The 27,327-nt window shown below is 39.0% G+C and overlaps 1 protein-coding gene across 6 annotated transcripts in view; it reads left to right on the forward strand.

Moving 5' to 3' along the window:
* TMEM131L (transmembrane 131 like) overlaps positions 1 to 27,327 on the forward strand; it is a 79,478-nt gene that overhangs the window by 26,276 nt on the left and 25,875 nt on the right. For 5 of the 6 annotated variants that reach the window (XM_053940143.1, XM_053940144.1, XM_053940146.1 and 2 more), the window contains exons 4-15: positions 7,982 to 8,053; positions 8,976 to 9,099; positions 10,147 to 10,263; positions 12,079 to 12,189; positions 17,951 to 18,028; positions 19,894 to 20,047; positions 21,904 to 21,962; positions 22,319 to 22,427; positions 23,394 to 23,499; positions 24,140 to 24,293; positions 24,917 to 25,087; positions 25,399 to 25,468. In XM_053940143.1, coding sequence (XP_053796118.1) covers positions 7,982 to 8,053; positions 8,976 to 9,099; positions 10,147 to 10,263; positions 12,079 to 12,189; positions 17,951 to 18,028; positions 19,894 to 20,047; positions 21,904 to 21,962; positions 22,319 to 22,427; positions 23,394 to 23,499; positions 24,140 to 24,293; positions 24,917 to 25,087; positions 25,399 to 25,468 — 1,325 coding nt within the window. Of the gene's footprint in view, positions 1 to 7,981; positions 8,054 to 8,975; positions 9,100 to 10,146; positions 10,264 to 12,078; positions 12,190 to 17,950; positions 18,029 to 19,441; positions 19,602 to 19,893; positions 20,048 to 21,903; positions 21,963 to 22,318; positions 22,428 to 23,393; positions 23,500 to 24,139; positions 24,294 to 24,916; positions 25,088 to 25,398; positions 25,469 to 27,327 lie in introns of those variants that run through there. The other variant, XM_053940147.1, reaches the window with a different exon arrangement.

The raw sequence follows: 27,327 nt of genomic DNA on the forward strand, positions 1-27,327 counted from the left end.
AGATGCTGGGCAGGAGTGCGGCTGGAGGACCTGATCTTTCAGAGGTGTGGAGACTCATAGCTTCTCTTGTAGGGGTTTTGAGTTGTGGGAGTTGGGCAGTGCTCTTCAAAAAGTACAGGTATTAAATAGGCCAGGGTGCTTCAGCTTTTACTGTCTTTATTCATTCTAGTTAATCGAGTAAGATAGGCAAAAATTAACATCTCAGCAATTATTTGTGATCTTAGTGGCAGTTTTTGAAGAACAAACTTGTATTATGTAAGCAGTCTAAATGTTCTGAGGGATTTTTTTGAGGGTTTGGCAACTAGAGGGTAAGCAAATTATGCAAAAAAGTGAATTTGGCTAAAAAATTTCGATGTTTAAAAAGCTAAAAAAAATAGCATGAGCTGCCTTTGCGATTTTTGGTTTTATTTTGCAAACTCATGGGCTAGAAGCAGTCTTCAAAGAGACATGAAAATGCAGTATTTTCTTAAAACCCCACAAGTTCAGGACCTGGTAAAGACAAAACGTCAAGAATACCAAGGCTCCTGATGGAGCCAAAACTGTGTGTTTGTGTTGGGCAAGTGGCTCTTTTAATTTTTCATGAAAAGAACTTAAGAAAAGAGTAAATTGTATTGTTTCTGCAATTTTAGTTTTAATGGAAGATTACTTATTTCTTTGAAAAAGATAAATTGTAAAGAAGCTTGAAAAAGAAAGGCAAGCTAAAGGTTTTATTTGAGAGCAGTTATCAAAGTTTACCTCATGAAATATTGCAGAATGTAAAGGCAGTTGTTGGATTATATGAAGCCAAAAATAAAATGGAGGTACATGTTCTGCCTGGCAGGATATTTGGGATTTGCTGGCAGCAGTAGAGGTGCTTCAGAGGAAAATGTGTTTGATATGCATTTTGAACTAGTGGGCCCTGGACAGTCATCCAAAACAAGTAACTTAGTTACTGTCTGTCTAAGATGCCTAAAATATACATGGTCCCCCTGGAACATCTTTAGAGAGTGCTGGTTGTTGCTTGAAATTCGGGTGAGTAAAGGAGTTCAAAGAAGCGGTCTCAGGAAATAATTTCAAATGAATTCAAGTAATTGGGAATTAATGTCTTAATTTACTACAGATTTTGGTTATTTCAGAAGTTGGGGACTGATTTATGTGGGGGAGTAATACCATTGTGCTCTTAAACATGCTTTATTGTGCTGCTCCTGCTACTAAAATGCAAACCACAGGCACAGCTGGGGAAGAAAGTCTTTTCTTTTCACCAAGATGTGCACTGTAGCACTTTGTCTCTCACTGATCATCATCTCTCCTAGATTTCTTTATGAGTCTTAATCTCAGTTTTATTGTGGTCTGCATTTAACTTCTTTGGAGTCGGTTGTGAGGGTTGAGAGAAAAGCCAGGGTTTTTTAATCTGCGTCCTTCCATTTACACCCCATTGAGAAATGTGGCTTTAAGGCCTATAGGGTGAGATACTCTTAAGTTTGATCATTGCAGTTTTTGTTGTTGTTTTGTAATGAATGCAACTGAATGAAGCTGGCTAAGGTAAATGCTGTGCAAATGGTTTGTGTAAATGCTATTGCAGAACTTGGTAGAAAAGGGGAGGACCACAGGCAGTGAGAGGAGAGAAGGTTGCCCAGGAAGGTGACCTGTGGCCGTGGAAACACCAGGGCTAGAGTATGGAGCAGAGCAATGCAGGAGGGACCAGGTGGAAGTAACAGAATGGTTTCTGCTTTACACAGGCTAGGCTTACCTACCCCTTTACTTCACTGCCTTTGTAAATAAGTCATCAGCTCATCAAAACTTTTGTGGACAGGTCTTAGCTATATGTTGCTTTTCCAATTTCAGTAGTTTAAGAAATAAAAAAGAAAGAAAATGTTGATAGACTTGCTTTCTTCCTTAAATTATGCCATAAAGTATGGGATTTGTTTTAGAGAGCTTGTCTCATCCATTTCACTGGTTTCTTCTGGTTTAGCTGCCCTTGCCTATTTTCCTGTAGCCCAAACATGCAACATAGCAGGTATGCATGCACATGTTAGTTGCTAGGTAACACTGTTTTGACCTTTCCTGCTTTCCACAGTCTGGGATTCAGTCCTTGATGTTCGTAGTGTGCTTCAGAGGAAATAAAGACAACCATCCTTCTTACAGAATTATAGAATGGATCAAAAGGGACCTCAGTCTAATTCAAATGCCCCTCCCATCCCACACTTGCACTAGACTGGTTTGCTCAGAGCCCCTGTCCAACCTGGCCTTTAACACTTCTAGGGATGGGTCACCCACAACTTCCCCTGGGCAACATGTTACAGTGCTTCATTACCCTCAGAAAAAAAAAAAAAAAAAAAAAAAAAAAAAAAAAAAAAAAAAAAAAAAAAAAAAAAAATTTCTTCCAGAAGAAGCACAGCTCTCTGGTAAAGTATGTAAGTGAATTCCTAATCATGGGTTACAAATCCCAGACATTCAGAAGCAGTGAGTCAGTCCTCCCTCTCTTTACTAAAAAATGTGAAAAATAAGGGAGCTTTTGAGACTTCTAGGTTTCCAGTGTTCAGAATTCTCATTTGTGTTCTTTTATGTGTTGCTCATTCTTTTTCTTTAAAAAGAAAAAAAAAAAAATATAGAAAGACTGAATGATTCATGTATTGCCACAGCCCAGTACAGGGTTCAAGAGAAGTCCTGTAAGTCTCTGGAGCTGAGGTAGCAAGTGTGACTGCTCTTCTCCAGATGCCAGAGCCCCACAGGGACACACCATGTATAGCTTGCCCATGAGCAGTGCAGGGTTATTGCAAGCTGGACAATTTCCTAGTTTCTGAGGACTCTTTCTGTCTCTAGGAAGGAAGTTAAGGTTACCAAAAAAAAAAGTAATCTAAAACTGTTCCTGTTTCTGGTTTTGGCAGAGTTGCCTTGTTAGTAAACTCAACTCAACTCAAGTTTTAATTTTGTATTTCCAAACAATTTCCTAATCTCTTTCAAAGGCCATGCGTGTCTTTCAGTAGCTGCACTTTAATGTTCCTAATACTGGTTGCTGCTTTTACTGCCTTTGGTAAAGGGGAAGTTGAGAGAAGAGAGGGACTAGGGATATGATGAACCAAAGCTTTGTATTAGCTCCGCATAAGACTTTGATTCAGCTCCTTTTTCTATTTCTATGTCTATTACCTCTTAATTACCTGTTTTCATTTGTCAGAGTAATTTCTTTGCATCACCTGCAATCAGCATGATTAAAAGTATCTGTGTTTGGTTGTTTCCCTCTGTGTTCCATTCTGCATTTTCTTTATCAGGTGTAGTTTAGAGGAGTGAATCTAAAATTAGTCAGTAAGTGAGAGGTTTTATTTCCTTTTCTCTATTTCAGTTTGCACAAAAAATGTACTTTCCTGTACAATGCATTCATGCTTTCATATCTCAAAACCTCATCTTGTAGGTTCATTAACATCATTGCACTGGTGATGCAAAGTGCTAAAATGCTCAACATAAGTAAATTTTTACTTTTATCAATATACTGAGAAATAAAACAGTACTGCCTAAACAGATGCACTCAAAAAGGACCTCTTGTATGTTCAAGAATCCAGTTCTTTTTGCCTACTGCTTCCAAGAAAACCCTGCAGCCATAAAGCAAAAGACCTAACAATAAAATGCCTTTCCCCGACTTGCTTTTTTCAGCATGTGCTGTGAACAAAGCGTACAAAAAGGAAGGAAGAAGAAAGGGAGCCAAATAGCATTTGTGATTATTTTCAACTACAGACGTTGCTATCTGAATCGTCGGATAATATGCATGCTAAGATAGTATGAAGTAATCAATTCAAGTGAAGAAATAAAGATACAAGGAAGACTTAAAGGGGCTAATAGAAGAAAAAGCAACATTGGGATAAACTTCCTTCCAGGAAATGTCCTTCACTTCTGGTCAAATGCAGCTTATTCTGCAGACTGAGTGTTTTATGTGTATAATCAGATGAATTAACTCAGTTTTAAAATTTCATTATTAAAAAAATGGCAAAGCAAACAAAAAAGACCAATGCAATCTCCAGCAATTTATTCAGAATGGATCTGCTCTTTTGTTTAGATTTTTAGGAGAAATATTTCTCTTGTGATTTTGACCAGTGAGGTAGGAACAAATCTCCTGTGAAAAACGACCTGTTTCTGTTGGACTTTAGGGGAAGCATAAGGCTTTTGCTTATTTCAAAATGTTTGTAATATACATTGCATAAAAATATTAGGGTTTGGGACTGTAAATATTGACCTGGTTGTTTACCTATATTTTCTTAATACATCACAGCCTAACAGAGCTGAAAGAAGCAAGGGCAAAACAATATCAATGCTATATTTAACAGTGCTCTCAGCATCCCTGTATTAGCATCTCCTTTCATTAGTCCCACATCAGCAGGACACCAAAACATTCTTTCCTGAAGCAGGAAACATCGTGAAAGGCTGGAGCTTCTCCATGTTCAAGCACCTCTGGGGCTTCTAAGTGGAGGGAATATGGTAGCTTAACATTTTACAGTTTATGCACCTTTTAAAAAACAATAAAATCCCCTAAAAATGCTTTCCTAGAGTTACATGTTCCTCTGCTTGCACAAGTGATCAGTGGTGCTAGCATTTCTCCATCCTGCTCTTTCCCCTGGTGTCACCCCTCTTCCTTACCCCACCTCCCCTCCAGCCCACTTTTTTAAGCTCCACATCCACCTTTCTCCCCAGTGGGCATTCCTGATGGTTGTGTGCACACTCGGGATTTGTCTCTCTCTTCTGGATGTTTTCTGCAAGTGAGGGTGATGAGCTGAAGTTTTCATGGGCTCACTCTCATCTTTCCTGCCAGAACCTGTCCCCAAATCCTCCTGGTGCTCCGGGTGACCATGTGGTGCCCTCCCCAACCTCCTCACTGTTTCAGTTTTTCTTACTCTTTTTTCCTGGAAATGGATGGTTCAGGGTGTCAGGGTTTTAAATATATTGCATGGATGGAGAGGAGGAAGGGCATCAAATTGTTGGGCTGGAAAGTGATAACAGCACCATTTAAACTAGGTTTTTGATGCATCTGAGTGTTCGAAGTAATTGCCAAGAATTTCCTTCCCCTCTTCTATTTCTTCTCCTCCAGTTCAGTTGTGCTTAAAAGTATCCTCTGAAATGTTGGAATTGAGCTGCTGTATCAAAATCTGCTGTTCAACTGGTCTGCCAAAAAAAATGCCATGGAGCATGGGGTCCGGCTTTGTTAGATGGCATGCTTAATGGGATGCTAGCAGATTTTAAAAGCAATGAAAGAGTAAAACCTGGAAACCAGGCCTTTTCTGTTGTGAAGAGGCCTGTTTCTCCACATTTGTTGTTTCAAGACTTCCATTCTTAGGCAGATATTTCTGTCTTTCCCAAGCCTGTGACATTCTCGTGAAAGGATCCATGTACTTTTTTGGACATATCGTCTGTAGCTAAAAGAGCAATTTTGGGCATAATTTGAGGTGAATCTATTGGTGAGATGATGTTCTTAAAGAAAAAAGTAGGTTTTCTTGTTAAAAGTGACTTCAAATTTTAAATGTCTCAGTAAATTGCCTTGGTGTTTATTTCAGTGTCAGATTCCCCACAGAGATCTGAATTGTGTTTGGAGTGCGGGGATGCAGAATGGTGTTCTGCCAGCTTCTGCCAGCTTCCAGCTGCCTTTTAGAGACACTAACTGGAGAAGTGCACTTCTAATGTAGATGGGCCTGTCTCTTTTCCTGTACAGCAGTGCACTTCAAAGCACGTCCTAGTTGTTCGATTGTCATGAGCAGAATGTTCTCCTGCCCGTTCCCATTATTCCAACCTGTCATCTTTTCCCTTGAGGGAAAAAAAACAAAAACCAAGCCAAAGCAGTGGTAGTTTTCTTTCCACCAGTTCTGTTGTTGAAGAAGCTCAGCTCTCAGGTTATGTTTGGGCACTGTTTCGGGGCCACTGATAAGTGGTGCAGATGCCCTGGAGCTGGATGGTGGGCTGGGTGATGGGCACAGTGCCACAGGAATGTGGCTGTTCTGCTTTCGGGGCCAGGCTGGAGCTTGAAGTGATTTGGCAACTTTTGTGGGGTGCAGAGCAGAAGCTGGATGTCATGTAATCACAGGACCATTCCTGGTGAAGTGGTGTGCAGGGATGCTCCAAAGTGATCTCCATGCTCAGGAGCTCGCTCAGTGCCTGCACAGGTCATTAACTGAGTCTTGGCTTCAGCCATGCAAATTCCAATCTGCCTTCTCCTGAAGGAATAAACAGGAAGGAATAAACAGGAAGGAATAAACCCCTGGGATCCTCCTGCTGCTACTCTTATAGGGCTTTTCCCATTTTTTGACTGGTAGAGGGTTGGGTGAACAGCAATACAGTGCATTTTAAGAGCCAGTGCTACAGCATGGCTGTGTTCACCTAGACCAAATTAAATGCAGTCACCTACATCCACTGCTGAATTTGCACCCAGCTGGTGTATTTGGTACCTATTGCAAAAAGCAAGAATTGAGAGGAAAAGAGCTGATTCTGCTAGAATTTCTCAGAAGGAGGGTAAGTCTTGGAGAGCTACTGCCAATTGCATGAATTGTCAGAGAGGCACTCAGCTTCTTGCTATTGTCAGCAAAGATTTTTCTGGTGAGAAAAGGTATTTTAGCAGTACCTATAAGATGCTAGAAACTTAAGCAGTGGTGAGGTTCAAGGTCATACTATAGTGCATTAACCAGTGGCTTAACCTTTATTCTGCTGTTTATGTGTCTGCATACAATAAAAGGATCTGAGGGCCTTTAAGAAACATGTCTTCCTCAAATATCTGTGGCTTTTACTATAGTAGTAATTTTAATTTGTATGTGTTACAAGAGTACTCAGACTTAACTTCTGGATACGTATCTGAGGCTGATTTTGGAAAGGGAAGAAGGGCCTGATTGCTGCAGTGTTTCTAGGAATGGAGCAAGAGCTGGCTGATGCAGAGACAAGGCGGTTGGAAGGAGGCTGTCACTAGCAACTCCTCAGGAATGCTACCTGGATATATTGCATTCTGCCTGCTATAGTAGTGAGAGAATTCTCTCCCTTCTGTGATTCTAGGTTTTCATAAAAGTTGTGGGTTTTCATATTAATAAGTGTTATTTTTCCTGACTAGTAATAAATTATGATGTCTGTTGCTTTGGAATATAACAGCAGGATTATGTACATAGTAAGATATATTAAAGTTGTAATGCCACAGAAATACATTTTAAAATTGGGAACCAATTGACTGTACTACCACAAATTATGCAAAGCAGCTGGATACCTAATGAGACCACAGTCCATCTCTCCCTTCTCGGACTCATCCTTGCTAGGACGCTTATTAGCATCATCCAGTAAAGATTAAACTGGTTCTGGCTATTCAATGTGCAGACTGCTTCTGGGGAAGCTTTTAAAAGAGTGGCACTGGGTATGCAGGTAAAATAAACAAATGCCGGGCTTGTTTTTTACCACTGTGTTTTTTGGGACTTGTGGAGTACAAATTTTAATTGAGAAAATGATGAAGATATCGTGGAATTTCTATGTTATAGGGTATTAAGTATTGTTGAAGTAAGCTAAAAATGTGCTAGAACTGATAGGAACTTTATTGTGACTTTTTGTAGGGCAAAGGAAAGATGATGATGATGTATGTGCTTCACAGTATTTCTTTCTCCCTTCTGCACAGAAGAAATGAGCTGGATTTTGTATTAAAGTCACAGCTATACAAGCACTTCCTTTGACCTCTGCTTTTGCCCAAGCTGCTATTTACTTCTCTACCTCTGCATCTCAGGTGTGCTCTTGCCAGTGCTTGCATAGATATCTAACTGGTGAGACTGGGGATCTGCTCCATGCTGACGTGGGTTTCGTTCCTCAGCACTCTTCACAGTTGTTTTCCTTCTGCACAGCCCCATAAAAAGATGTGCCAGCATGACTGGAGACCTGCGCAAGGAAGGGAGGTTCAGAATAGAAAGAGTCAAAAGCCTGTAATGTATCTGTATCCTTCCCTGTAGATTGTAGCATCATGCCCAGTAAATATTAATTGTGGCTTCTTTTCCCTTCTTTTCAGCTTCTCAGCAAAGATGCCTCCAAATGGGAAGGCCTTACATTTTCACCCATCAGTTCTGCATTTTGGAATGCAGTGAGTATCTTACATGATTGTTATTTTGGTTAATAATGAAGTGTGGAGGAACAGCTACACTGGGCTCCATTTTGGTAAAAAGCATTAGCTGGGATCATGCCATCATCCGAAAAATAGACAAGTAGTAAGTAATTGCCACAGAGCTGGAAGTGCATTTCTTGTCTTGCAATGTTTTGTAAGTTAAAATCAACATAGTTCTGAGAAGGAGGAAAAGCTAATAGGGAATATAATGCATTCTGGGTGTACATTTCAGGTGATTCTGCATGGATGTCAAATAATTGCTTCATGCTGATAGTTCATTTTTGAAAGATTGCCTTTCTAGTGGAGGAAGGGCTTGTTGTTTCCTTTGAATTCTGATAACAAAATCCAGACAGTCCCAATGAAAACATACTGGTAGAATAAATGATATTTTTCTTAGCTCTCTTTTAAGAAAACTTTAAAAATTATTTTTAAGTGATAATGAGCCTTTGATCTATCAGTAACCAAAAAGAAACACAGTCTCCTTGTGAGTTAAAGGAATATTTCAGAGGATGCACTGGAGGAATGTCTAAGATGTTGGAGTTTGGGGTGTACTAGCTAAAGCAAAAGCCTTAAGAGAATCATTGCTTTAGCTGCCAAAACAAGGCTTCAGTTATTTAAACATTTTTATCCAAAACTTTGTGCTTTGTAAGGGTTATTTTATTCTTTAACTCCTAATTACTCCAGTGAGTTTTGGCCAAGTGTACCTCACATCCCAGTTTTACATATTTGCCTTTGTATACTAAAGGCAATATATGTTTGGTGTGTTTCCAGACAATTAATTACATGTTGGTAATTGTTGCAGATGAACATGTTTTAGAGTGATTTGTGTTGCTTCTTTTGTGCGTTGCCTGTGCTTATAAAGTGAATAATTTATTTCTCTTTTTTTTTACCCCTGCTTTAGGTTACTGGGGTTACCCAGAGCTAAAATGCTGCATGCCTACAACCCGAGTAGAGATAGAGATGTTGTAGTCAATTCAGTGTTTACAGCTACTAGACAGTTTCATGTGTCTCCTGCTCATAGCCGGGTGAGTGTTGATGTACTTTTGGAAAGTATGTAGTGGCCAAGTGCCAAGCCTTCCTGCTTCCTTTGGCATAAGCTCTTCATTCTGTGTTTTTGTGCTTTTTTGTAGGACCTCCAACTCTTTTTCTGTTTTACTAGTGGGTTTTTTTTGTTCACTTCTACTTAAACTTGTTTGGGAGAAGCCATCCAAAACCTACAGCAGGAAATGTGTTTGACAGTAACAGAGGAAGAGAAGAATTTTTCGGTGTTAGAGAGGCTGTTTAAATCAAATTCTGCTTTAAGCAGCATTATGCAGTAATCCACAGGCATGTGGGTGTTCTACAGCCCTGAATTTTTAGTCTTTTGAATGGTCTTGCATATTCGTCAGAAAAAGCTGCAGTGAAATGTTTTATGTATTTTGTATTGCAATTATGGGCACAATTGGCTTTATGATCTAAGATCATTATTTTAACTCTGATTCTTTAAACAATATAATGCATGTTAAGAATGAATTGCTGTGCTCTCAGTTGGATGAAGCTCAGTTTTTATCCTCCCCTGATGTGCAAAGGGGTTTTATTATGTTTTCATCTGATTTTTGGTTTTACCATAGCTGAAAGGGTATAAATGACATAAATGTCATTGTTTTTTTCCAGCCAGACTATCTAGTTACTGAGAGTGTTGCCTAAGTTCAGCTTGGCTGATTTGCCTATATATTGCAGGGGCACTGATTCACTTTGCAGTAGCCATCTCTCTCTGTGTGGGGAAGAGCTTCTGTGCACTCACAGGCTGTTGGTGCTGCATGGTTAAGAACTTATGCAAAAAGAAGCCTTGCTTGGTGAGGCCCCATGCTAGCTGAGAAACTCCAGCCATAACTTGGCAAGCTGCTGTGTGATCTCAGTCCTTTGTAGTAAGAGTTGAGAGTTGTGCACAGATGAAACTTCTCAGTGCTGAGGTTCTGCTTAGTGGGATTTACAGATAGGGATGTACATGTGGAAGTGTCCTCTGGGCCCTGTGACTTAGTGGGGAGTGTGTGATGGCACCAAGCCAGAAAGCTTCTCTGTGGTCTCTGCAGGTGATTCCAGCGATGGGAAAGGTGTCGTTCAGAGTACTCTTCCTGCCCACAGAAGAAGGCAGTATTGAAAGCTCATTATTTATAAATACCTCATCTCATGGAGTACTTTCATATCAGGTAACTGCTCTTGTTTTTCATATCGGGGAACCACTCTTATTTTTAGCTTGGGTTTTGGATTTACTTGTGTTTTAAAAATTGATTTTCATAATTTTAGGGACTTTGAAAGTTCATTGAATTCCTGGTACAGATCAGGTGGGGTCATGTTACCAATTCATCCCTTTTACAAGATCATTCTAGTGTCATGATCACATACATCTATATGGTTAAAATTACTGCTATTAGTGAGGCTATTTGTGGTAGTAAAACCAAGTGTATTTGTATGTGTGTACTTAAAAGATCATGGTCTAATTAATTTCATATATTAGTGTAGTCTAGACTGCATTGTGCTGGAATGCATTTGTTGGGGAAAAACCCACTAGGAAATATTTTAGGTGGTTTTCAGCTACTCTGCAGGATTTTATGTAAACACATTGGGGATGTAGCACAGGGTGAGAGGTTTAGGCCCTTAAAACATTGTTGAAGTAATGGTTGTGCCTTAAAGCTGTCTGTTTTCTGAATAACTGGTGAATTTAACAGGTCTTTAGCTTTTAAAAAATTTTATAAGGGACACTATATACTCCAAATTCTTGGCTTTTATTATTTTGACAAAGGAAAACCTTAACTCTGAATGTAGTGATTTAAAAAGAGTGACAGCTTTAATCAATCATCAAATGATTTCATTCCTATACTTTGATCTTGTGCTGGAAAACAAAGTTCTTTAAATAAAAGCTTAGATAAGTTCAGTTGAAATATATGGGATTTTAATACAAATGTTGCATTTATCTAGTATTTATTAGAAGTAATGCCACATTTGGCAGGAACGTTTCATCAAGAATGAGGGAAAAATGCATTATAGAGTGATTGACCTTTTCTTTTTGACATCTCACCCTTCCCTGCACCCTTAATTTATTGCCCAGTCAACTCAGCCTTTTATCAACAAGTTGCAGGGAAGCAGTTGTCAGTGCCACCTCAAAATCAGTTTGTTTCCTGTTGGAGTGCTGCAAAAATCAGTAGCAGCATGGACATTTTCACCAGCCACCTGAGGCAGAGGAAGTAGCTGTCCACGTTTTCAGCTCACATTAGGTTTAAGAGTTTCAAAAGGAGGCAGGACTTGAGTGTTTGATAAACAGTCACAGTGCTTCTGAGGGACCCAAAGCCCTCTTGGGGCTCCTCTAACAGGATTTTCCTGTTAGAAAACAGTAAATCTTTGCATACAAATGAAAAGCCCAAAGTGATTTTAGTTAGCCTCTGATGATCCCCTGCCTATTTGATCCCTCCAGGCTCCACACCCCTCAGTTATTGTGCATCTCATTGTCAATAAACTAATCTTGGTGGAGCAAAATACAAATGCAGTAGAACCATCCAAATTATAAATCTTACAGTGTTCTGAAAACTGCAGACTTTAAAAACCAAAATAATGAGAAAATATTTTACTCAATTTTTAAGGCAGAGCCATTGAATTCAGTATTCAGTGAGACTAGTGACAAAGTTTTCTCAGAAATTACTGTTCTCCTAAATGGTGATACATGTATTGTAATTGCCGGGAGAATAGTAGGAGAATGTAGATACTTTGTTTTTGAGATAACCTGATGCTCTGCTGGTGAGTGCTTTGTTTTGTCTTTGTAATAGTGCCTGAATGAGTGACAATTCTTAAGTGCCATTTATGTCTATGATAACTTTCTACATTGGAACTTCTGTTTATTGTCTTTTAAAAGAATTAAATGTGAAAAACAATTTTTTGGGAAGATTGTTGTTATTAGCAATGTAATTTTGGATGTTGCTGTTATAACTGAAACTCTAGATGTTGATGTAATGACCTTTTTTTAACACCAGGTTTTTGGAACAGGAAGTCTGATGTCTTCTCCAGAAGAACCTAAAGTGCAGCTAGCAAATGCCTACTTACTGCTTCCACACATCCAGAACATCCAGGCATCACACACACTGGTACAGTATACATTTCAAGGGGAGAAACATAAGTCTGTTTAACCACAGAAGGTTTTGACATCAGTTTGTTGGGATACAAGGAACATTAACAAAAAATCCGAGTACCAGTGACTGCAGGAGAGAGATTGCAAGATACAGGGTTACTGTGATCAGCTGCTTTTATGAGACGGTCTTTTGCATTTAAACTATTCACACTTGTTCTTCTTCGTGCCCCTGTGGTGGGGTGCTGTCTAAGTTGTGCTGGCAAAACTATTTGTGAGGCTCTGCTTGGCTGAACTGGAGAATTGGTCTGCCCTAAACAAAAAAATAAACTTTATACCATAAAATTCAGAAGGGTGGGAAGCTGTATTGGTTTGTTTTGTTTTTTACTTCTGGCCAGTTCCCCATGCGAGTTTACAGCAGGGCTGCACCAACAATTAGCCACAGTTAAAAAGCATGGCATGCTGCATGGATGAGACTGGGAGCTGGGAGTCAGGCTGCAGCATCCCCTCCTGCCCCTGTCAGTGCTGAAGATACCAGCTTTGCTTACTGCATCTTCACAAGGAGCTCTGGAGAACACAGCCAACTGAATTTATGAGGTGTAAATACTGGAGGTGAAAGAAGCTTAGTGATTTCTGTCATTTGGTTGCAGTTGCAGATCTAGTTCCAGTCCATACAGAACCTCTTAAGTGAATAAATAATTTGAAAAACTGATCTTTCAGATTTCCTATTGTATTATACACAGACATTGTTTTTCCAAAAACATACTCAGAATACCTTAGCACATAACAATATTTAATACTTCATCTAAATGTAAGCTGCATTAATTGCCTTTGTGATGCCTTCTGTGCTACCTGAGAAAAATTACCAGCATAGATGATATTTTTCGGTTTGGTATGTATATTAGGTCAATCTTACCTCTCTCCAACATTAATGCATAATTTCCTTCTCTCTGTTTCTTTTCCTCCATACCAGTCTCTTCCCTGTAGTCACAAGGTTGCCCTTGCTTGTGGATGTACAAAGGCAGACTCTCGGAAAGGAAGGAAAAATCTTCAGGTTTTGTAATTTGGGGTACTAGAGGTAGAACTGAGAAGGGTTTTTTTGATGCTGCTAGTGTCTGCATCTTTGTATCTAGCTCAATGGATTGTTGTCAGGTTGAATCTGAAAGTTGCATACATGCTTTTTTACAGTTCATTCTAAATTCCTGAGTGGAGAAGCTTTGGGGTACATTTGACATTTTCCTCACTGTAGAGTGACAAACATTATCCTATGTTTTATTTGTATGGAGTACAAATTTGAGGTCATGTTTAGCAGTGCAGCATGGTACCACCCGGCACTAATCTTGTAGGACATGAGGTGGGAAAGAGTGTTGATTCAATTCTCCAAGCTCCGGGTGTAGTTTCTCTGTGCTGTGTTGTAATTGAGGTAACACGCTTCACTGCATGTTATCAATTTGAGCAGAAATGCTGCAGCAGTGGGATGGGCTCCTCAGCTGTTGAAGATGATAGACAAGATCTAAATATTGGAGAGGAGTTTATGGCTTGAATTTGGGTTCCTCTTAGAAGAATGTTTCTCTACAGCTAGCTGTCCTCTCCAGAAGTGCCTTCTTCAATTCATCTTCCTTACGTTCTGATCCAGATCTCATTAAAAATATGGCATCATTCTGTTTTGTCCAGTTTATATTTTAAGCTCGGAAGACGTGGAATGAGGTTTGAGTGACTACACAAGGGCAAACTGAAGGATACATAACTATTACACATAGAATGGAGTCTTGTAGTGAAAAAGTATTTAAAACATACCAGTCATACTCACTTAGCTGTGCACATTTCTTTTCCCCTGTTTATTTTTAACTGACACAAAATACCTATTTTAATAAATTCAGGATAGCATAAGCCTCATTTGCACATCCCTTTCACCTTGGGATGATTGAGTTTTAACCTTGGGCAACAGCATTTAGTTTGAAACACGGAAGGTGTCTTTACCTCTGAAGTCCCACTGATACTGCTTGGAAACCTCAGAGAGCTCCATGCTGTGTGTCTATTTTTTGCCTTCTGTTTTAAAGTTGGTTGTGTTTAAATTGTTCAGTAATACTGACATCCTTGGTCAACAAGGCCAAAAAAGCTTTGACATCATTTCGTCCCATCATTGTGCTAGGAAAGTGACTTACCAGGATTGCTGGAGGCCTTGTTACTCCAAATACTTACTACTTTGATGGTTGGAAACCTACACCTGACTTCAAATTTAAATTGCTTTGTGGCCAGTTTATTTATTGAGATGCACATTTAATTTATGTAACTCTTCCTGCTTCTGACACTTATACCCAGAAGCATTTGTAGGTGGCATCAGAACTTTCAACTTTCACTTTGCCAAGCTGAAGTGTCCGTGCTCTGTAGTGTCTTTGGTAATGAGCTGTCTATTTCTTCACCAAATTGACCACCCCTTTTGTAGCTTCTTCAATTTGAAAAAAATTATTTTGAAGGTCAAGGACAGAATTGTAAATAGGGACATGGGTAAAATTCTGCCACTGTAAGCTATTTGTGTTGGAAATGTAACATATACCAGGGGATTACAGATGGAAGTTTACAGTAGTGTTTCCATTGGAAATACAATATGCGACAGGTTTGTGTTTGAATTTTTTGTTGAAAATGAACTCCCATGGACTTCGTGTGTTGTTTTTGTCTTTTAATGGGCAAAGCACAAAGGCCTTTTCATTTTTCTTCTTCGTTCCCACGTGTTTTTAAGCAGAAACTTGTGTGCTTAATAAGAAAAAGGCAAACTTGCCTTTCTTGTCTCCATCTTTCTGTTACCCTTTTCAATGTTTCAGCTTTTGAAGGGTTGAGATTGGCATGCTCTGTCTGTGCTCCTGGATCCCAGGATTTCCGGGCTCATGGCTCACTCCTTGGGAGGAAAGAAGAGCGGTGTCCCACACTGTGAATTCATTGTATGTCCACGTGGCCACTCAGCAGTGGCTAGTTACCACTAAGCCGTAACAGATGGTGGAGCCCATATAGGTCATCTTTGTTTACCCAGCTTCTGGGTGTAGTCTTCACTATAGTTGCCTGGTTTTTGGCATTGTTTAGTACTTGGACAGCGCTAAGAGGGCAGCTACATCACTGCCTCGCTGTGTTCAGGATGGTGGAAATGTCAGAGGAGGAGTGGCATGCAGGGTGGAGGGTCTTCTTGTAGAAGACACAGATAATGCTTTGCTGACTTCCCAGAGGAGTTCAAAGTTTATGAACTGACAGCTTGGGAAATATTGCAAGTACTGGCAGAAATGTAACACTCCTTAAGCTATGTTTTGCACTGGTGGGCAGAGGATCATAGAAGCAAACATGTCCAAGTGTGGTGCTTGGGTGTGGAGAGGGAAGGAAGGGAGACAGTAGAGCTTTCTTTGTGTGCTATCCTGATAACTGTCTGCAAAAAACTGATGAAACTTTGCTGAATCATTATTACAGGGACAGCTAATTAACACCATTCAGAATGGAAATACCACTTTAGGGCCAGGGACTGTGCAGGACAGGAACTTTGAGGGATCAGCCTACAGGAAGAAGAGGAGGCTTTTTCAGTGTTGTTCTTTTTCAATGATACTGTAGCCAAACCTCCAGGAAGTGATTTGAACTCTACGGTCCTGGTAATGATGCAAGAATATATCCAGAAATCTTTGAGAGAATTTGTGTGGCTTCTATCAGTTGTTTTTGTTCATAAAGGATTTGTGGGTGCTGAATGTGTGTACATTGAAGTATGTATGCCTGAGTACTTAATACAAAATAGAGGCACCAGGTAATTAAGCGGCAGTCTTTTGCAGAGCTCTCTCTGGCATTTCCCTGCTGTGCCTCTCCTTTTCAATTTGCCTGTGGTACAAACATTGGCTGCATAATTTAGCTCTCTGCTCTGATTCACTAGCAGTGATATTTACAGTATAAACGAGTGCTTGCACTGCTGGAGATGGTCCTGGATTTGTCTGGTTGGAAACTCTGCCTCTGACAGTGTTTCCTTCTCAGATGCATTATCTTCTCTTTAGGGTTAACTCAGAGCCATCCTGTTGGTGCTGTAAGATATTGGGCATGACAGTTATGTGTTATTGTCTGCCTTAGAGAAATGCAAATCTGTTTCCTGCCCTGAAGATATAAAAGAAATAAAAAATTCTGCTAGAAAACAGATCAACAGCAAATACACCCCAGTAGCATTTTTTCCCCTTCTGTACATTTCAAGATTCAATTTTAAGGTGGCAGCTGTTCCCATGTTAGATCTATGCCAGGTCAAGAAAAACAAAGGCTGAAAAAATATGATGTAGCTGATTTTTTAAATAGGGATGTGGGGTCTTAAGTTACTTTAAAAGGCAATGGCATTAAATAAGGACTAACAAATCCTTATTTTAGGACCATGAAAGCAGTAGTGTTTTTTTAAGAAGCATTGAGAAGGGAACTCTAAGCATCAAGTTTTATCTGATCAGAAAATGACCTCTCAAGTTGTAATCTTACTGCCTTGTTAAAACTCCACTAGCAGCCATGTGTTTTTTTTTTTTTTCCTGCTCTCACAATTTGGTACAGACAAAAACATGTAAAAAAAAAGAAAAGACTTTACAGGGGGTTGAGTCCCCCAGAAAGCTGTGTTGGGGACAGTGTTTGAGTTGCCACTAACAACCTTTGTAGGGGCTATGTCGCCCTCTTGTGTGAAGCCTCAGTCATTTTGGTATGAAATTCTGTTGACTTAGGAATGCAAATATTGGCTTCCTTTTGGCAGTGCTTTTATAAAACTGGACCCCATGAAATGCCACATGTGCTAAATCTCTCTACTCATGTGCCCCTATGTGCCTGTCCTATTTTTCTGTACTAAAAAGGTACAAAATAGGGTGCTAGATACCTTCAAAAATTTCTTCAGTTTTGCTTTTCAGCATCAAATTATTGAAATTGTTTAAAGTCAGTTTCATCAACACCTTCTAAAACCTGAACCCTACTCAGATATATCAGTATCACAAGAGAAAGAGAGGGTGGGGGTTCCACATTAGCCTCAAAATTAGCATGAAATTTGGCTGTAAGAAGGGCACTGACAGAGTAACAGGTCTGCCATTCTGATTCTGGCTTTTTTGTTGTTTTGGTTTTTTTAAAATTTAATTCAGAATCGAGGTATACTGGCTGCGCAGTTTATGCCAGTAATTTGGCTGTGCAGATTTCCAGATAGCTTTCATGAACTATACTTGGCTTTGTCAGTGCTGTTGCCCCATTAGATTTATGAGTGCTTTACAAGCTGGCACAGTCAATGTCATATTTTATTTTTTCTTTTCCCATTCTAGTGAATAAAAAGGCAAAACAAGTATTTTCTGTCTGTCCATTTTGGCATGAAGCCTATGTATCAGACCATGTCCAAGAAGCATTATGTTCTTGGCCTAGATACTGCATTTCAGTATCCAGTCAGCAAAGAAAATACACAGAAAACAAGGAAATAAGCTTTTATATTGCACACAAAGGCCCTGTTGAACACAGTTTTTTTGGCGTAAGAAAATTTGTAAGAGTTCTCATGCAGATGCTGTATAAATATTTAATAATCATGTGTAATAACAGTTTGATAAGTAGGTAGATATTGATGGAGTCCTGAGATTTGGAGACTCATTACTGGACTACTGTACAGAGTAACTATATTCATTAAAAAAATTCCTTATGTTGCTGTGTTGTATATATGAGGAAGCAGTCCTATTATCTTTATAAGTTATGGTACACAAATTTGATTTATATAACATTTGAAGAAATGTGTTTGATGTTTTCCTCACTTTTCTTTCTTACAGACAGAAACTATGAATGCTAGTCTATTACGGGTTCACCTTGAATGCAGTTTACCTAATGACACATATCAGCTAGTTAAGGTATGTTTTATTATTATTTTATATCTATGTAAATCTTCTTATTTTGTGCCAAGCCTAGAGGGATGCTTTCCACAGCTCTAGAAGTTTTAGCAAAAATGCAGTTTTCAGTGTCTCAGTTTAAAGAGGAATTGTGCTTTTATAAAATTGTATCCCCTGATACAAATTAAGTGTCACGCATATCACACTAAAATCTTTAGGGGAGAAGAAGATGAAAAAAGATACCCTCTGCCCCATAAACCTCCCAAATATACAAACCAAAACCAGTCCGACAGGTTAATCATTCTGATCTGTAGATGTTGTACTGCTGATGTGGGGCACAAAAATTATTAGATTTCTGTAATTTCTTTTCTGCAGAAACTTTTCACAAGTGTCTGGTTCGCAGTGAGAAATGATCAGTGAGCTGACAGGCTGAAGCCTGGGCTGTTTCTCAGTGGAGCATGAGGGCAGCCATGGTGCTGGGCAGAGCTGAGGAGGGACCAGTGTTTTAGCAGAGATGCCCCTCCAAAAGCACTGAGCCTTCAGGACAGGAGGTTATCTCCTTGTCCTGGGCAGTGCCACTCGGGTTCGCTTCCCATCTCTCCATGTCCTTACAGGGCGGTTGGGTGCTGCTCAGCGCCCACACCACGGGTGAGGTGCTGGCTCAGGCTCAGACCGCGTTGTGGCAGGTGGCACCTCTTTCCCCAGGAGTGACAAGGCCCGGGCTCTGCAGCTGTATTCCTGTATGGAATACGTGTTGCACATGGCGGCGTTCCTGAGCTGCTTCGCTTCCCCGTTTGGTTCTTGCGGTGCACAGTGTATTGAGGTGCACCTGAGCGCTGGAGGCTGCGTGGAGTGTGGCTGTCTGCCCTTTGGTCTGAGCTTCCCAAGGGCACGCCATGCCTGTGCTCCAGTCTCCATGGCAGCCCCTTCTCCTGCTCTTGGCAGCCATTTCAAGTGCTGAGGGTCTCTGATGCTGTGTGAGCTGTGAGCTGGCATCCCATCCGCAGGTGCTTCCCCACTCTTGCTATACTTGCTTGCGCCACTTGAGATTAGCTGGAAGTGTTTTGCTGCACTTCTGAGAGCACTTCCTGTGCCAGTTTTCTCCTCCTAATCCTCCATCCTGAGCAAATTAGTCCTCCTGATAGGGCATCAGAGCCTGAATTTAGTGACCTTTGTGGTTTGATGCAGGACTAATTTATGTTGCTCACTGTTGGTTGTCTAGTTCTATTTTGCTTTGTTGGCTTTAATTTTTTTTTGTGAAATTGTGTTCATGTCTTTGTAGTTGCTCTGACTTAGCCCTGTTAACAGCAGCCTCTACTTACAGATGGAAATAAGATCCTATTTGTATTTTTCTGAAGTATTCTAGCTAGACAACAGTGTTTTCTATTAAGAATTGTACATGTATGTTTGTTTTTTTAAAATTACTTCAGTGAGAAATGGAGACAAAAACACAGGATTTGGAAAAATTAACTATAAACAGACCAGTGAACATGAACTGTCTTCCTACCATTAAGACACATGCATCAGTCTGTTTATGGCACATTTTATTGAAGGCAGAGGATTTAACAAAGGAAACTGTTTTACAGTCCCTGAGGTGAGACTGACTAAGACAGTTTATAAATTTGCATTCTCTCAAGGTTCAGTGTCTTTTTTAGTTGTTTTTGTCTTTTTTTTTGCTGTGCTTTCTGTACCTGCATTGTGTTTGGTTTCTGCTGAGGTTTTAGCAAAGGTCCTAATTACTTTTGTTTTGCCAGCACTTTGGTGCTGGAAACCTTGTCTCTTAGATAATACCTTTGATTAATTTCTCAAAGTTCCTTAGTGTAATGAATTTTTTCTGTTCTTTTCCCCATCACACACACACACCATATTCCTTTGTCTCACTCCAGAGTTGCTGTTTTATGTCTGATGACCCAATGCTGCTAGAAATGAGCTTAACAGTGAGAGTGGAAAATGCCCAGCAAGATTTTGTGGAGCACAGACAATACTTACTGGAGAATCTTTTTATAGTTTATGTAGCAATGGAAAGAACAAAGACCTCAGGTAAGTCCTAAATCTACCTGTTAGTGTAATTCAGCTTGGTTTTATACATAATTTGTAATTTGACATGCTAAATGGAATCAAATTCAGTGACAGCATCATTTCAAAGTAAGGGAAACCAAGTAAGCTCAGTTAAACACTGCTTGTAGAGAATTTGTGTTGGGCAGCGTTATCATAAGCAGTTTTCTTCATAAAGGTAACAATTGTAAAGTTGTAAACTAGATCTCTTTAATTCTTTAGTCCTCCACGCTTAAATAGTGTGGAATGATGACATGGTCCTTTGAATTCTACAACTGCATTTCTAGTTTTCCATTAATTAAATTGACCATAATGGGATCGTGTAGGCAGTGTGGTTTATACAGTACTGGGGATAGTGGCCATTATGGAAATTAGGATAATGAGGTAATACAGATGTGCACATCATTTGTTCTTGTAAGCTAGAATTCTACAGGCAAAACAATCAACTCATTGCAGTTTCTTTATGCTGCAAATCCTCTAAATCCAAGGGATTTAAAATTATTTCTAGAGCCTTACAGTCTATTAGAATAGCTTTTTTTAGACATTTCTGCCAGTTTTCCTTTCTGATTGGAGAAGAAGAAACTGCTTAAGAATCCAGATTAAAATAATATTTTTTAAAGAAACTCGTTGAAAAGGAACATGGTCTTTCTGTCTTTAGAGAAATGCATTGCAAAATCTAGTCACAAAACAATAGATACAATCTACACAAAACAATATCTACAATATGTACTGTTTCCCTTCTGCCTGTTCTGTGATGTGGTATCTCACAGAGCTGAAACTGAAATACCCACTGTAAACCTAGTTTTCCTGCCAATGAGATGCCAGGGCTTTGTTATGTTGAGTTGTGGGTATACATTTATTCCAATGCTGGTAGAAAATTATTCCCATCTGTTCTGTCAAGGGTGCTAACTGTTAACATTGTTAACACTGTTAACATAAAGTACTAGAAGTATCTTTTAGGGCTGTTTTCTGTTAAATATAGTGCAATTACAAGTCCTGTCTGTGCTAGAGGTTGGTCCTATAAGCCTTCTGGATTAGCTGTTGGTGGGAAGTTAGCACCTAGAGTGGGACAGCAGGTAGGCAGGGTCTGCACAGGGGAGCTAACCAGCTGGAAAGGCTGCAGAGGAGTATGTGCTTTAAACAGCTGTGGGGTATGTGGAGCACGTAATCAGCCTCAAACCCTCTTTTGGAAGCTGGCACTTGCAGTCTTGCTTTCAAGCAGCTGAGCAAAGCACGCACATTATTAGAAATTGTGGCTGGTCAGGTGGGAGAATGTCCTTTCATGTCAGCCTGCATACACTGATTTAATACAAGTATAAGCAAGGGCAAAAACTCAAGTTACTTTCTTTGTGGAAGGACTGTAGAATGATGGTCATCTCTTATTCTGTTCTGCTGCCCTTCTTTTGGTCCTCTACATCTTCCTACTGTCCTGTGAATGGAAACATAGCTTTGCCAGTGACCAAGGGTGGTTCCCCAACATAGCTGTTCACCACCTTACCAGCAGGTGAAAGCTGTGTTACCTCTGTCTCCTGTTGCTTTAGGCAATAGTTTGCTACCTACTGGGTGATACGATCATTCCTGATTTGAGCCCAAAGTGGTGAATCCAGCTTCATATTATTTCCAGGGAATGCTTGCATTTTAAAGCTTGCATTTAAAAGCATTTCTACTCCTCTCTCAAATGTTTGCCAGCTCAAGATGTGAATAGTTCCTCCTTTTTACAAGGGTATCTATCACACAAAGATTTTAAAATTTAAATTGGGATTGCTTCTCCTGTGAGTGTCTGACAAAACAAATGTTTCTGTCCTTGGTGGTCTTACCTTGGTGTTTATTCTTTTGGACAGGTCATTCATCAGTAGATGTGTACATCATGCATTCTGGAAACAGCCTGGTGCATATACAGGTAATCGTGGGCTTCAGGAAGTCATAATTTAGGGTGGTGAATTTGATTAGGCAATTAGCTTTCTCTAATAGCAGATTGATTTTGCTGGTGGCAAATGTCACACTTCTAAGTTTTTAAAGTGTGCCCAAATGTCTAATAGATCCTTAAGATGACATGTTGTAGTTCAGTGATGGATTTTTTTTTTTTAATACATAAGAGCTGTTAACTTGAATAAAAATTCATCTGTTGATTTAGAAGATAGGAGAAAATGGCAGATGGTGGCATGCAAATTTGACAAGAAGATAGACTAATACAGGAGCTGCAACACTAATAAGGATAGTACTGCTATAAAAATAATTTGTCTTGTCTTCTTGCAGGAAATACAGCAGTTGTCACAAAAAGACACATCAGCTGTGGAGTTTGAGCCAGTACTGCTATCCTCATCATCTACTAACTTCACAAAAGTTGCTTCTATTTCTTGTAAAGGTACAGGTTACACATATTTGGAGATAATATGATTAAATAGGATTGGATTGCTGAAAAAATGGTAGTTTTTTTCAGCAGAGACCCTGAAACATCTCAAAATCAACTTGTCTAGACTTTATTGAGAAAGAGGATGAATTCTTCTTGCTAATAGTTTCCACCCTTTTTGTGTGTATGTGGTTCCTCTTATGCTGGTTGAAGGCTCTAAGCTATACATGCTTGAAAAAGGGGAAAAAAACAGTTGCTAAAATGTTAGCTGATTTTACAATAAGCATAATTCTTGAATATGCTTTTTCAACATCCTTTTATAGTTTATGTTTTTTTTTCTGTTTTGAATATGTTTTCTAAAAGGCTATTGTGCTTGGGTGGTCATTTTCTATGACATTGCTTGGCAGGACCATTGAAGAGGCTTGCCTGAAACCAGACGTGTTTGTGGAAGAGCAGAGATTGGCATTTAAGCATTCCTGACTCTAGCCTGTTTCCTGTTCTGACCACTAGACTGCAGTGTACAGACTTTAAACATTAATGAGACAGGCTGCTTTCATAATGACATTGGGACATGCTTTTCCGAGGGAAAACATGGATGAATAAGAAGGAAGAAGGGACTATTATGTTAAGTGATTCTCTTTTTCAGAGCAGTTTTTCATTTGTTAAAAGGAGGCAGCATGCTCTGGTTAGTAAGAATGCTATGCTAATGACAGGTGGTTAAAATTGCTCAGGTTGCTCTTCACAGACTTATTGGGTGTGTATTTTTGAAGGTGTTTAGCATTCATGAATACTCCTTAAGGCAAAGTTTGAAACCTCTGAAAAGATTGAGTCTTAGGGCTCAAACAATTAGATACTCGACTCACCTGTGTGAGGATTGCACCAGCAAAGGTTCCCCTTTTTAGTGTTCTTGCAAATATTCCCATGAAAATAATTTTGGGTATGCTTCTGGCTGATGTATTCCATGTGTCTGCTCTTTCCCAGCTGCAACCTGTGTCAGTGAAAGTCTTTACTCTGATCACAACAAGAACTATCTTTTGAAAGGCACTACAACGCTCAAAGCCTGTCTTTTCTGTCCTGTGATGGAAGGGTAGGTTGGCAGTGGATTTTTGTTTGTTTGTTAACATTCACTGACGCTATAATGAAAATACTATACTTTACTTTTAAGAGATGAAGTTAACTGACCTTGGAATCACAGAGTGACAAAGGAAGTTAAGAGGCTTCTTCCTATTGTTGCTGTGTCATTTGCCAAAATGGACCTGTCACATTTAAAGAAATAATTCTGTATTTTATCCCAAGAAGAATTTTAGGAACCAGTAAAAAGATGTGCTTTAGCAGCTCATACCATATAAATGTTGCTTAGTCTATGATAAAATTTCCAGCACCCTTGTTAATGCAAGGCAGAAGCTGGATAATCTTAGAAAAAATGTGAAGTCTTCTCTTGCTTCAGACATCTTTTGCTAATTTCCTCCAGCCTGCTGTATCATAAAACAATACACAATGTTGTAATATAGCATCACAAGAGAGTAGATACTTTGCCTATTTCTTTTACACGGTTCTTGTGAATTTTTACTCTCATATGTAATTATTCCCAAATAAATAATTTTGTTCTTCTCTGGGAAAACTTAGAAGAGCCTCATCAGACAAGTATCTTGTCTTCTATAGACCACTTGTTGTGTACTCAAGGACAATAGTAGGTGTATGTATATTTTTTCTGTGTTTACTTATAGGTATTTTGATGTAGATCCTTCTGCAGCACTGTTTCATATAGAACCACATCATAATACTTCAGGATATTGGTCCATATGGTTTACAAACAATTTTTACTTCAGCATTGAATTGAATGAGGTCTTCATAGCCAGAGAAACAAAGAACATAGTAAGGGTAAGCTTTATTTCTTCTATGTATAATGTTTTGTATTTGATTAGAGATATGGACCACTGACATACAAAATAGGTTCTTTGAAGAACTCAGTGTTCTTAGAACTGGTTGGAATCGGTTAAAAATAAAGGTTTATGTACAACTGTAACTATTAGGTTACTGTCTCAAGAGGCATTATTCACTGTCCAGCTTACTTTTGTATTGTTTTATTGACCACTGTTCTTTCATTTGTGTTGCAGCTACAAATGCATCAAATTGCAGACCATTGCTCTGTTCTCAGAATTGTTGAATGTGTGTGTTTGTGCTCTCTAGGATTCAGCATTTCTTCATAGAGTAAGCCTTTAGTGCATAGATGACCTTTAAAGCCGATAATTTACTGGCACAACTCCTTGGTTCAAATCAGGCAAATCTGGTTTATGAATAAGCACATGATGTAGGCATCTAAATGGCTCTTCTTATGTTTTGATATTGAGATTTGCATAAGTGCACTGTATGGATCAGGTATGAGCACCTATGTCCATGTAGTAGCAGCAAAAACACAATGAAAGTTTGCATTTTTCAAGGTACCATCTGCATCAGAAAGTGCTGCACCAATTTTAATTCAGCTGTCGTTTGATTCTTTTCAGATTCTGAACTTTGCTGAACCTCTGACTCTACCTCCAGGCTGCTGGAATGTTTTTTCTTTGAAGCTCAGTGTGAAAGACACTGTAACGAATGTGCTCTCTAGTATTTGTTTGTCCACAAATGTGGGAGTGATGTTTGAAATACCTCTGCAGATATATTCGACTGTGTCCAAGGTATTGTGTTTGGTTGTGTGTGTTGAATTATTGTTAGGCACTGCAAACCCAACGACAGCAGCGTCTCTCTCAGGTCAGAAATCTCTTCTTAGTCCTGAAAGAAAAGCTCAGTACCAGACCACTTTGTTAGACCATTCTGAAGATTGAGAGGTTAAGTCCCCAGAGTTGAATAGCGATGGAATTATAGTTCTCTTGGCACTTAATTCTCTTAATTCAAGGCCTTAATTCTCTTATTTGACTCTATGAAATTATGCACTGAGAAACTGAAATTTGTTCTCTTGTTTTTTCATATTCTTGTTTTGTTTTTTCAGCAGGGAGATCTTAATTTTGAAGCAATTGCCCACTGTGATATTCAGTGCTACTTGGGAAAGTCTGATTCAGGTAGGCTTGTCTAAGGCTTTTTCTGTTATCTGACAGTAGTTTTATTGTAGAAAATTCATTTTATATAGCAGGACTTGTAATGAGAATATTGAAATTGTTAATGCAAGTACTTAGTTTTACATTTGTTTAAAAACATCCACTTTTCTGGGAGTATATAAATGGCTGAGAGTACTGAGTATATGGTGCAGTATTTCAGACATCTGGTTCCATAGCACGTACTAAGCTATTGTTCTGTCTTGAAATATTTTAAATTTTAGTATTTAAGACTCTCCTATGAATTCTCATTGGTGATGTATTGCCCTTTTCTTTCTTCATACATGTTCTCTTGAGAGATGTTGAGGTAGAATGGTAAAACTGTCCACTAACTCAAAGTTATTAGAAAATGTATATAACCTGGGTCCAGATCCTGGGAATTCTTTTATGAAAAACAAAAACATTGACCAATATCTGCCTGTATCTAGAGTTAAACTTGAAGGCTTTCTCTTTATCTCTTTCCCACGGCAATAATTCCATAGATTTCAGCAAATATGGTTTATCGGGCTTATAAAACAGCATCCTTAACACTGTATCATATCAAACAGAAAGAAGGGGTCTCATTTTATCTGGAACTGAAGAATCTATCTCCAGATAGCTTGTAATGCTGGGAGCTGTTTTAAGTACCTGGCTGGCATTTACCAAAATACAGCAATAGGTATAACATGGCATGATACTGCCTAAAGAATGTTGAACCTGTTAAAAGCTGATTCAGAATAGTGTTTTTTATTCTCTGTGCAGTAAGGATTTTCAGAAGGCAGCTGGTATCGTAGGCTTTAAATGTTTGAGCACTCTCCTGGAAATGTTTTCAAGATGACCGTTTTCTAAAATGTATCTTTGTGTGAGGATATGAGGAAGGCAGTAGTAGTCAGTCAGATGTGAAAAGGAGAATTGAGGTGACATAGAGAAACATGTCACTTAGAACACTTACTGAGACACTTGCATGCTAAGGTCTGTATCTTAGAAACAAATGTTTGCTTTTCTTTTTTTTTTTTTTTGTTTTAAATCTCAAAGAAGGAATATGGCTGATACAACCAAATCCTTGTTGCTTACTTTATTTTCATCCTAATAATGCACATCATGAGATCTGTACTTACAGGTGTTCTGCCTTCTGCTTTAAGATACTAGTATTTGTTAAACAGAAATGTGTAATGCCTGAAAATACTGACCTAAAGAAATTGTAGTGGGATTATTTAAGTAATCACCAATCTCAATTAATTACTTTAAACATTAAGGATTGTAAAATAAAGTACATGCACTTTCAAAATAAGTATTTTTTGTTTTCTTTCTAAAGAAGCTTACTTTTCAAACTACTTTCTGCTGTGTGAAAATGCTTGAAGCAATATGAGTGTAACTTTCTAAAATGCAAAAATCTTTAGACTGATGTAAAACTTTGCAATTCATCTTAAGAAGAATTTGAGAAAATTATCAGCATCTAGAAAAGAAGCTAAAATGAAAAGACTGTTTTTGCCCAACTGTGGGAATTGTTCTGTTCCCTGCTGTGCCATGCTACGATATTTTTGTACCACTGTGTAGCATATTATCTTGGTACTTTACTGCCATCAGTGAAGAGTCCTGTGTAGACCACTGATAACATGGTTACTCTATTCCTCATAGTGGCATCTATGAGGAATAGCAGCAGTAAAAAGGGCTTACTAAAGCATACATAGCCAGTGCAATACCCATTCTCTTGTTTGATTGTACAGTTACTTTGGTTTTGCAGATGTATTTCTTTAAACAGATCTGATATGGAAAATAATATATATACCCTTGTATATTCTCACTTTGAAGGGGAAAAGTGGGTTGCCTTTTTTGTTTTGGGTCTG

The sequence above is a fragment of the Vidua chalybeata genome, chromosome 4 (genome assembly GCF_026979565.1).
Source record: "Vidua chalybeata isolate OUT-0048 chromosome 4, bVidCha1 merged haplotype, whole genome shotgun sequence".
In the NCBI taxonomy this organism is placed as follows: Eukaryota; Metazoa; Chordata; class Aves; order Passeriformes; family Viduidae; genus Vidua; species Vidua chalybeata.